This window comes from Nicotiana attenuata, unplaced genomic scaffold, assembly GCF_001879085.1.
Source record: "Nicotiana attenuata strain UT unplaced genomic scaffold, NIATTr2, whole genome shotgun sequence".
Taxonomy (NCBI): domain Eukaryota; kingdom Viridiplantae; phylum Streptophyta; class Magnoliopsida; order Solanales; family Solanaceae; genus Nicotiana; species Nicotiana attenuata.
Genome location: NW_017670320.1, coordinates 763,383 through 775,763, shown reverse-complemented (window position 1 = coordinate 775,763; position 12,381 = coordinate 763,383). Strand labels below are relative to the sequence as shown.

The 12,381-nt window shown below is 35.5% G+C and overlaps 1 protein-coding gene across 1 annotated transcript; it reads right to left on the bottom strand.

Moving 5' to 3' along the window:
- Window positions 1–10,398: 10,398 nt before the first annotated feature.
- LOC109237808 (sugar transport protein 12-like) lies at window positions 10,399–12,000 on the bottom strand. Its single transcript, XM_019404187.1, has one exon. It carries the CDS (start codon window positions 11,978–11,980, stop codon window positions 10,412–10,414), a length of 1,569 nt encoding a protein of 522 aa, XP_019259732.1. The 5' UTR covers window positions 11,981–12,000; the 3' UTR covers window positions 10,399–10,411.
- Between the last annotated feature and the right edge of the window lie 381 nt (window positions 12,001–12,381).

The window sequence follows — 12,381 nt, the reverse complement described above, 5'->3', positions numbered from 1 at the left end:
GTTATTGATCCCTCATATACTTTGGGAGTGGTGTTGTTTAACAACTACCTAAATATGCACTCTCTCCCGAGTTATGCATACTAAATAGGCACAGCTAATTGAGAGCTCTTCAATCAACCAGAATATAAACGTAGTTGAACAAATAGAGAAAAGCTATGGCTCAATTATATAAAAACATAACAAAGAATTTATCCTACAAAAGGTTCTACCAAAACTCTAGATAACAAATTAGCTATTCATAATAGTATGTAAAACTACAATACTAAAAGTCATAACCAACAATGAAAAATAGGAAGAGGAAGGAAAAAACTCGTAGAAGAATTCTCCGCCTTGCTCCCAATGTGTTCTTGCCTCCAAGGGTGTTGTCTAACCCTAAAGTAGTGTCTCCTCGCCTCCTTAGGTCTAATTTGTGTCCAAAATATGTCCCCTTCTTGTTCTTGGCCGGCCTCCTTTGTTTAATATAGGGTTTAGGACTTAAAATCCCATATTTTGCACTTTAGTCCCTGAAATTTTCGCTTCCTGGCACGGTCCCACCGCGGTCGCGGTCAAACCGCGGCCAAACATACTCTCTGATTCTTCAGTTGTCCGCGAGTACACTCTGCCGCGGTCGCGGTGGAACCGCGGTTTTTCACCCTCTTCCATTTGGAATTTGGAAAAACGTAAAACATGAACGTTGTAGCCCTTTGAGTTAGCTTTCCAACCATATATTGTGGAGTCCAAATGGAGTTCTGAGCAAAAAGTTATATCTATTTTACTAGACAGTGCGCAATATGCCTCCTCAAGTCTTCGTTCGTACTTAATTATCAAATTTGACCCCCGAACACGATCCCGGCTTAATTCCTTGAGCTTTTACTCAGAAAGCTTCAAATCACTTAAATTCATTCCATAACATCTATATAGCTCGGAATCACACCTACAAGGCATAAAACACACAATTAGTGCAAAACACTAGCGATTAAAGCGCAAACTCAATTAAAGTGCAGTAAATTCGAGTGTAATAAGCGACTAAAATATGCAATTATAGCCTATCATCAATACATGCCTCCAATGGCTTTGGAAGCCATTGATTTGGGCGATTTTAGGTGGTGGTTGAGGGTGGCGGCTAGGGTTTGAGAGAGAGTTTGAGAGAGAATTGGGATTCTGAGGCGGCTGAATGAGAGAAATGATAGGGTTTAGGGGTTGTTTGGGATTAATTACGGAAAGAGGGTTTGGTGGCCGTTGATCATTTTGATCAACGGCCTGGATTGATCGGGTACGTGGAGCAATTTAACGGTGTTGGGTTTGGGTCGGTTCAGACGGGGATTGGGTCAGGTTAATTGGGTTTAAATTCAGGCCACAATTGAAACGCAATTGGGCTATATTTTAAATAGCCACATTTCCCTTGTTTATTTTATAAAAAATAGTAAAGTAATTTCTGAAAATAAATTAAAGGTACTAAAATGATTAATAATACATAATTATCAAATTAAAATATTGGATCTAATTTTTATAGACATAAACGTAATTAAATCTAAAAGAGACTAATATTGCAATTATATGCAATTTAGCCTTAGAAATACTAAATAAATTTGTAAAATTATACAAAAATTATCTTAGCTATATTTTAGTATAAATATGAGAGTCCAATAAATGAATCACTAAAAATGATAATTTTGGGAATAATTATTGTATTTTTCTGGATAAGATAGTGCAATAAATTGATTTAAAAATCTTCAAAAATTAAGGAAAGATAATAAAACATTTGGACATACCTATATATGCATACATATGCTATTTTGAAAGTATTTTGCTTAGTAAAAATATTTAGGAAAAAATTGGGTATCAACAGTCACAAGTAGGGGTGTTCATAAAAACTCGAAAAATCGAACCAAACCGATAAAAAAAACCGATACTTTTTTAGGTTTGATTTTGGTTTTTAATTTTAAAAACTGATCAAATTTGATTTGGTTTTGCTATTAATAAAAAAATAACTGAAAAAACCGAACCAAACCGACTATAGAAGTACCTATTTAAATTTGTTATTACACCTATATATGTATATTTTTATATAAAGTTTCTAAAATTTTATGGTACATATTAGTCGTTTGTATTTTTAGTCTAGTCCTTTGCTATTATAATAATCTGATTCTTTGCCTTTACATTCTAGTTTGATTGGTAGTTTTCTTTTGCTAAGTACAAGAATTTATATTATGTTAAAAATAATCAATTTTTAATTGAATACTTAGATTATTCATCACTATTTGATTCAATTATCATTAATATATCTTGGTAAATGATAGATTTCTCAAGAGCAATTGGGTTGATAGTGTTACGTTAAAAAATATAGTTGTCGGAATATGTGTTTGGTAGTGTATGTCTCATATTTAAGAAAAAATCCGATAAATAATCAAAAAAACAAAAACAAAACCCGACAAAAATCGATAAAAACCGACTTAATTAGTTTGGTTTGGTTCCAATATTTTAAAACTGACTTACTTGAGGGAAAAATCGATCCAAACCTAACGATGAACACCCCTAGTCACATACTACCAGTCCAGATCACATCACAACATATAAAGCAGGTATACAGGAATACATGTACATGAACAATGAATATCAAGTTTCATACTCCTGGACCTGTATAAATGACATGCTAAGGTGTATGCATGTGCAAAGTATGCTATTATAGCTCAATCCGATAATTTCATCACGAAAGTAGCAATTATCAGGTTCAATCAGGGGAATAACCTCAATGTAACCTCAAATACGACACAAATAGCTCACTAAGGGATACAAATAGGAGGAACATCACAACATGAAGCTTACCAATCAAATCAAGGCATATCGTAGCCTAAGCGCTACCCCGAGCATGTTATTTGGTTAGAACTTTTAGACTTAAATATGATAATTTATGAAGTGTTTAGACTTGTTGAAGGTTTTATAATGGTTGACTGTTTTATTTGGTATGCGGTGTAGCTAAAAATACACCAGAATTTTGCTAAAATTTGCTTAGAATTCCAACCAAAATGGTCGAAAATATGACCTGGAAATTCCCAGATTTTAACCGATTAGGGTCGAAAATTATGAATTTTGATTTTTTCTTAATTTTTCGACCAAAACGTTCGGAACTATGAATTTCAGTTATTTTTTTAAAATATTGCAATCGATTTTGTCGAAAAATATGAATTCCAGTTAATTGTATTAATTATATATTATTACAAACGACTCGAAAAATTGAAAAAACATATTCGTTCCATTTTATTACTCCATCTTTTTCAATTTAGATGAGGTACTTTCCTTTTAAGTATGTTCCAAAATATATGACATATTTCTAAATTTGAAAATAATTCAACTTTAAACTCTTCACTTTACCCATTTTACCCTTAGTGACAAGCTTTTATAACTACAGAAATGTCATGGTCCTACAAAGCTTTTACCCCCTTAAGCTTTTAAGACTATAAGTTTTAAAAGTCTTTTTTTTTTTCTTAAATTTTGTATCGAGTCAAACTACCTCATCTAAATTGAAAGGGAAGGAGCACCATTTTTGACTGTTTTGGTCGGAAAGTACCAACCGATTCGGTCAAAAATTATTTACACCATGTACTCTTTATCGGTCGAAAATTCGTCGGAAAAGCAATTTTCTGATCGATTTGCGACCGTTTGGGTGGTCGGATATTTGGCATTTTCGGGTGATGGCACTAGTCACAACCGAAGAAGATAATAGAAAACTCAATAAAATACAAGAATACCAACATCCAAAGAATAATACCATTTGGTTCACTTTATAAGGTATCAACACTGCAATTGAAGGCAGATCTCCAGTAACTTCTGTTTCTGCCGGAGAATAAGGTAATAAAAGGTCATTAAAACGCGCAACCTCAAATATTTTTTACGATCAGCAAGGCAGAAGAAGTGCACCGGTATATTCTGGGAGGCGAAAAGCGAGCTAGAATATAGAGCTGAGTGAGATGGCTATATTCAGGAAATGGAACCATGGCCACAATCATTTCATTGCCTGTGGAGTTGGTAGCCATTGGCATAAAAGGAGAAAGACTCATTACAAATGTAGCGTACTATGAGCATAGGGCTTAAGATATATCGTACTTGCTCATATGTTCAACTACCAATGTTCCTTTACATTATTCTGTATTTAATTAAATTCTACTCAGATGTCCGAGTCAAAATTTACTTACATATTATCTACAGACATTATTATCTAAAAGAATAATGTAACTTTTCATATAATAAACTTATTGTTTTATTAACTAACTCGCTTTCGCTGGGGCATAGAGGCGGATGTGCAGTGTTAATAAATGGGTTCACAGAAACCAGTAATTTTTGCGCAGAACTTATGTATATATTAAGATAAGAATCCATAAACTTCAAATGCTAGTTCTGCATCTGTACTTGGTTGGGTTAAAGAATGACAACATGTGAACCCAAATATTTAGTCCAAGTCATGGAAGTGCCTAGAGAACCGATAGGACGGATTACCTCAATCCAGAAGAAAATGCCATTGAAAAAGAAGAAGATTCAGGTAAGTTAATTCTTTTTAGTAGGTTAATTTTCTGTGTTGTGGAGATTAAGTATTTGATGAAGTTTTATTTGGATTGATTCTTTGATTTTAATTTTTCCATTTGGAAGTGCAATATATATAATGTAAGTTAGTTTGTTATTGACAAGTTGGAAGTGGGATTCTTCCCACATCGGAAGAAAGAAGTTCCCTTTGGAGCTTTTTAAGCATTTGTCCCTTTTACATCTTTAATTTAGGACACATACTTTTATGTGTGTGCAATTAAGTACACTATATTTTATATATTGTAGAATAGAATCTATACGTGTGAATTTATTGAAAATAGATTTATAAATGACAATGTTGATGAAATGACTGAAATAAATGGAAAACGTATTGATGCTAATAAATTGTCACTTTCTGAAATTATTAAAAATAAAGAAAGCCAAAGAATAAGAAAAGAAAACACATATTGGTTTTGATTTTATTTCTTCACAATCTATAGTATTTCTTGTTGAAGGAGATAGGACAAACGTTTGTAATCAAATTCCTATTGTATTGAATGTTGAAGAAGACCGAAGACGTTTCAAGAAGCAATGTCTTCTAGAGACGTTGCCTTTTGGAAAGAGGCCACTGATGATGAAATGGACTCAATTATATCCAACAACACTTGGGTTTTAGTTGATCTTCCTCTTGGATCAAAGCCTATAGGTTGTAAGTGGGTCTTTAGGAGAAAGTACAATACAGATGGTTCTGTCCAAACCTTCAAAGCAAGATTAGTTGCAAAAGGTTTCACTCAAAAGGAAGGCATAGACTATTTTGATACATATGCTCCCGTTGCAAGAATAACATCCATTAGAGTCCTTTTATCCTTGGCCTCTATCTATGATCTTTATGTACATCAAATTGATGTTAAGAAGGCCTTTTTAAATGGGAACCTTAGTGAAGATATATATATGCAACAACCTGAAGGATTTGTTCTTCCGGGAAACGAGAAGAAAGTTTGTAAATTGATAAAGTCTCTTTATGGGCTCAAACAAGCACCTAAACAGTGGCATGAAAGGTTTGATAGTGTAATACTATCAAACGGGTTCGTACATAATAATGCAGACAAGTGCATTTACTCTAAATTTACAAAAGAATCTGGAGTAATAATTTGTTTATATGTCGATGACATGCTGATTTTTGGTACGAATCTACGAGGAATTATCGAGACCAAGAAGTATCTAACTTCAGTTTTTAAAATGAAAGATTTAAATGAAGTTGATATTATTTTGGGAATCAAGGTCAAAAGAGATAACAAGCGAATGACTTTGTCACAAGCACATTATATAGATAAAATCCTTACTAAATTCAGTCATTTAGGAATAAAGGAGTATAATACTCCTTATGATTCTTGTGTTAAGCTAACTGCAAATACTGGAAGAGCAGTAGCACAGTTGGAGTATGCAAGTGCGATAGGTAGCATGATGTATGCAATGCATTGCACTAGACCCGACATAGCATTTGTTGTTTGTAAACTTTCAAGGTTTACCAGTAATCCAGGTAATGATCATTGGAAAGCAATAAGTAGAGTACTTGGATATTTAAAATATACAAAGCACTTGGGCATTTGCTATAATGGTTTCCTTAATGTATTAGAGGGATATTCTGATGCAAGTTGGATTACAAGTGTTAATGATAATAAATCCACATCAGGATGGATATTTACTCTAGGCGGTGGAGCCATTAGTTGGGCATCCAAGAAACAAACATGTATTTCCCATTCTACTATGGAATTTGAATTCATTGCATTAGCAGCTGCTGGAAAAGAAGCAGAATGGCTGAGGAATATGTTACTTGATATAAAGTTGTGGCCACAACCTATGCCAGCCATTTCCATATTCTGTGATAGTGAGACTACAATGTGTGTTGCTCACAATAAAATATACAATAGGAAATCGAGACATATAAGCTTGAGACATGCTTATATAAGAGAATTAATTACAAATGGAGCTATAGCTATAATATATGTGAGATCAAATAAGAATTCGGCTGATCCACTTACGAAGCCATTGGGTAGCGATGTAGTACAACAAACTTGTGAAGGGATGGGGCTGAGACCCTTAAATTAAATGCAAGGAATGGGAACCCCACTTTGAGTTAGTATACACTCTAACAGTATAAGTTCAATGGGCAATAACAAGTTACTTGTATTGTTTAAGCACTGATCTCCTCTTTAGGAGCCCTAATTCTATTGTACTACCTACTGTTATGTGAGGAGTTAAGGAGTTGTTAAATGCTTGTTATAACAAGGGCATAAAGACAAACTCCAAAGTGCATACTGTTACATGAATAAGTTGATTAATCTTAATGGAATTATTAATGTCTGGAGTAACAAGGACATAGTAACTAATTCCACCTGTATGAATATTGAAGTGGTGCCGTTTCTAGCAAGATTTAAAGGGTTGATCTTGTAAATATTCATGAATTCAGAATGAGCACATGGCCGTAAACATGCTAAAGCGAATACTGGATTTTCTAAGCTACTAGATAACACTGTGTGTGTGGTACTTTCGGTTTTGGCACAAGGAGTTGTGGTTCAAATCTTAAGATACCAATAACTTCGTCAAAACTTTAAAATACTTACACTAAAGGAAAGTTCAAATCTGTATAAGATACTTTCTACTATTCACAAGTGTTATGAAGTGAAATAACAAACTAGTGGGGGATTGTAAGTTAGTTTGTTATTGACAAGTTGGAAGTGGGATTCTTCCCACATCGGAAGAAAGAAGTTCCCTTTGGAGCTTTTTAAGCACTTGTCCCTTTTATGTCTTTGATTTAGGACACATACTTTTAAGTGTGTGCAATTAAGTATACTATATATTTATATATTATATAATCAAAGACTTGGACTTGGGGCTTGGGCGCGGGCCGGGTCGAATCCTAAAGTTAATTATTTTATTTTGTGACAGAAAAGTCAAATTTATTTGAATTTTAAATTCAAAATTCGAATAAATAGTTATGTCTGTTTGTGAAACAAAACATCTTTTCTGAAAGGGTCTGTTGGTTGCCTATAAATACACAAGAATTCCAACGAAGTGGCATAGAAAATCACAAGTGTTATTGCAAGCTTTGTTGTATCCTGAAGAGAATCGTTTTGTATTTCCCTAAGTTAGTATACAGGCGATAACTCTTTAAGGACAGTCGATTTTCACGTCTCAAAGCCATTTTTGTTTATTATTTTCTAACATATATATCTATATATATGATTCTTTCCTTTCTATCACAAAAGATAGGTAATCATGATGGCCTCTTACATAAGCAAATCCAGAATTTTAGAGTCAGTAGGTTCAGAACGAGTAAAATCTTTTTATATCTTGTTTTGTATATGAATATATATTGTCCAAGTTGAAACCAAAGAATTTAGTTGAACCTACAGGACCCGCCTTAGATCGCCTCTGGCCCCTTATTATGGTGCCTATCCCTAAATATGAGGTGGGAGGGAGGAGTGATTTTTGAAACAAAAGAGTTAGGATGGATTGGATATTTTGCCAAGTAGTCTCAGTGACGGATTGGGAGGCTAACTTCAGTGTTCCTATCCTATTTTTGGAAATTCAGTAAGCCTGTTTTGGGTTCAAAAACATAAACAACTTAGAGCTTTTAAGGTATGGAGCCAAGCTAACGTCAGGCGACTATGGAATCAGTTATCTCCAGGTAGTAGAACAGCAGCACTAGACATATCCGTTTAGCCAGCAACAGACATTGTTTTATTAGACGGCACAAAAGGTGAGACAAGACATTCAACCTAAAAGTCTACTATAGAAGAAACATCGTCCTCCTTCACATAAATCTACAAGGAAGAAATTATCTAGTACGTACTTGCATTGAGTTACTAGACTACCCAAGATTAGGCATTTTTCTTGTTTTCTTCAATCCAACGCAATTATCTCAATCTTCCGGTAATTCAATCTTATTTCCATCATTCTCTTCAAATTTCTCCACGCCCATCTTTTTATCTGCCTCTCTTAGTACCCAAATAAATCTATGTTTGCTCTGTTCTAAACCAAGCGCGAGCTCATTCACTCACCTGCTCTTGTGAGAACTTAGTGTTTGTTCCAAATGATACGAATATTACTGAATTAACATCTTGCTTGTCGAGAAATTCTAGGCATTCATGACGATTTCTTTCACTAGATTCGTGTGATTCTAGCGGCATATGAAGTGGACCAACAGCTCACAACGGCTTCTTGTCTTTTTCATTATTGGCAAGTAATAAATCAAGGTACTTACCTTCCACTTCTCTATAGGAGTTCATGAATTCTCCGGAGTTTTGCGTCCATTCATGTGCCATTTTAACGAACAATGCCATATGAGGTCCGTTTGGTCATGATCATCATCAACAACAATGTGATCAAGACATTGTCGGAGCAAAGAGTATCTGATAAAAGCTGAATCGGAGTGGAAAATATAAGACTTGACTCATCCCCCATAAAATGCTTCATTGCATTGTCATGAATTATGACCAATCATTTTGCATTGGTGGAGAGTTCAAGGCATATTTTACAAATGGGATCTTCGAGTTTGTGTATCAACACAGCAATCGAAGGCACACCAGCTCCAGCACTTTCGATATCTTCTGTTTCTGAAGGAGAAGAAGGTACCAAAAGTTCATTGAAATGAATGTTCGTAGGCCTTGAGTTTCAAATCTTGGTTTTGATCAGCAAGGCTGAGGAAGTGTACTGGTATATATTGCGAGAGGCAATGAAACGAGCAAGAACGAAGTACTGATTGAGACGGCTATATTGAAGACATGGAATCATGGCCACAATCACTTCATTGGTAGCCATTGGAACAAAAGAAGAAAGACCGAGGAGAAATGAAAATTATTGTACAAGGAGCTTTGGCTTAACGATGGGAAATACCTTGTCGTATATGGTCAAGTGCCAACGATCCTTTTCATTTAATTTAATGTATACCAAACTTCTGCATTGTTAATTAATATTATGCATTGAGCCAAAATGCAAGTGCCCGCTATCGTGATAAACATGATGCCATATGCAGATCTGGGAAATAAAAACAAGAGACTCTACTGAAGATATTTCTTTTTTGACTATTCAATAGTTGAAGTTCATTGGCCCGATTAACTTTGCTTATATATATATATATATATATATATATATACACACACACACACACACACTCTGCATTAGCTAAAATGCCTGAAGCATGTCGCTTAAAGCCTTAAACAGCCGAAAAATGTTCTGAATAAAATTAACTCCGCAAAGATCATTGTATGGATTAGGCATTGGTGAATAGTTATAAGTGAAAGTACATGAATGATGTTATTTGTCCGTGTCTTTTAATGAAGTGAACAACATCTAATTGAGTTACTTATAATTGTCGGATGACATAATTCTCATGACAACTCCAGAAGAGATCTAGATAAAACTGTGACAACTCGAGAAGAGCTCTAGACAAAGCTGTCTCGGACTGCAAATTGAACATTTAACAAGCATATTTGTATTTACCATCAATCTGATTATACCTAAAAGGTTATGAGCCTAATAGACAATTCGTTTTCTTTTCTTTTTTATGTTTCCCCTTTTTTGCACACCTTTGAGACAGACTTATTAGCGTTTTCCCTAAAATTCCTAGCTTTAAGCTGGTTGAGTACAGTTTTGGGGCCAATAGTGCCTTTTGCTAAGGTGCACTTCTGAGTCTGCTTCTACTACTTTTGCATATCATAAGAAATAAATGTTACTGAAAACAAGACTATATATTTGAATAGAAAGAAAAACAGTACTAACAAAGTCTAAGAACACCCAAAAAACTCCAAAACATTAGAAAAAGAAAACAGATGGAGTATATAAAGAGAGAAAACAGTAAACTATACAGATGAACTATTTTCATCAGTGTGCCAATCCTATCCTATATGCTTTAGACTATCTCCTTTGCAGGCTTCCCTTGTGGCTTTGATTCTGCATCATCATCGGCCACGAACTTCTTCCAGTACCAATGCTCTCTCCAAACTTGAGACATCTCTTCAATTGGTATATTCTTTGTTTCGGGCACGTACAAGTAGACAAACACAGTCATTATTAACACAAACGCCCCAAAGAAGATAAATAGACCAAACTTCATCCCACATAGCATCTTCAAGAATATTTGTGCTACTCCGAATGTGAAAAACATGTTCATGGAGACCGTAACACATTGTGCTGCTGATCGAACTTCCAATGGAGATATCTCACTCGGAACCAACCATCCTAAAGGACCCCATGAATACGCAAAGTTAGCAACGAATACACAGATGCAGACAACCACTAAAGCTGCAAACCAAAGTGGCAAATCTGTTGCAGTCCCTGTTGTTCCGAATTTTGCCCCAATAAGAGCTGCGACTGCTGTTTGGAATATACACATGAAGATGCCACCCCAGAAGAAGAGTATTCTCCTCCCAAACTTATCCGTACAAAAGACTGAAATAAAAGTTGCACCCACGTTGACACCGCCAGTGATAGCAGCTGACATAAGCGAAGCGTTACTCTTAAACCCTAATGTTTGGAAAAGTACTGGAGCATAGAACATGACCACGTTAATTCCCGTAAGCTGCTGTAAAGATGGAATCAGAATTGACAAAACCAACTGCGGTCTGTACTTTCGGACGAATAAAAGATTATTCCATGGCCTTTCTACTTTCTTGGATGCTTCACTCGCCATAACAAGGTCATTAAATTCAGCATTTACGTTATCAACTCCTCTGATCTTTTTCAACAATTGTTCCGCCTCCTCTTTCTTTCCTCTGTCTATCAACGAACTCGGACTATCAGAGAGAAACATCGAGGAAACCAGGATGACTAGTGCTGGCACGGCTGCACCTCCTAAGCTAACCCTCCAACCCCAACCGCCAGAGATTTTGCTAGTTCCAAAGTTGACCAAATTCGCTATCAGAATCCCAATGGTGATGGCCATTTGGAATAACACGTTGAAAGTCCCTCTGTATTTGTAGGGAGCAACTTCTGACAAATAAATAGGGACAGATTGATTAGCAAATCCGACACCAATCCCCAGAAGAATACGACCCAAGATGAGCATGCTAATATGGATAGCAGCAGCGTTGAGGACGGCGCCTATCAAGAAAAAGAGACCTCCAAGGGCCATAGTAACTCTTCTGCCACGTTTTTTGCTAACATGAGAAGCAACAATGGACGCAAACAGGGCAGCCACGTAAAGAGAAGACGTGAAAAGGGTCAACAACTGGCTGTCGAACTTACAGTACTGGTTGGTAGAGGTGTTCAAAGCCTCTTTTTGGTAAACAGGCATGAAGAAGCGTTTGAGAAAAGGATCCATGGAAGTAACTCCACCTGAAATTCCAATGTCGTAGCCAAAGATCAACCCTCCCATGGCTGCCATGATACAAGTCATGGCTACGTACACTGTTAGCTTCCCTGGGTACTCATCTGGATTGTCTCCGCCACCGCCGGCGGGAATAAAGTTTCCACCAGCCATGAAGATATTGGATCAAAGAAAATAATATGCAGAACAAAGAAAGGAAGATTATTAAGATGGTGTCCTTAGGCGTGGAAAGAGAAGGGTATATATAGATGTCAAAATTAAAACCGAGATCGAATAGGTTTATAACTAGTCGGATTAGGATATCCTTTTATTCTTCTTTTGTAGCATTGTATTACATTATCCCGCTTATACACTTCTAAATTTAGTAGGATTATGTCTTCCTTTTCATGTCGTATTATGTAATGTGGTAATTAATATCTGTGTTATTATATAATAATCATGACAAGTTATGTATAAAGAAAACATATTTTAAAAAGTAAATTAGAATTCTAAACCAATTAAAAAGGACAAGTCATGCGAGATTTAGAATTACATTAGACTTCAAACATGATTAC

What these genes read in the sequence shown, in the direction of transcription:
- LOC109237808 (XM_019404187.1), bottom strand. Translation starts at nt 11,980, where the DNA reads ATGGCTGGTGGAAACTTTATTCCCGCCGGCGGTGGCGGAGACAATCCA.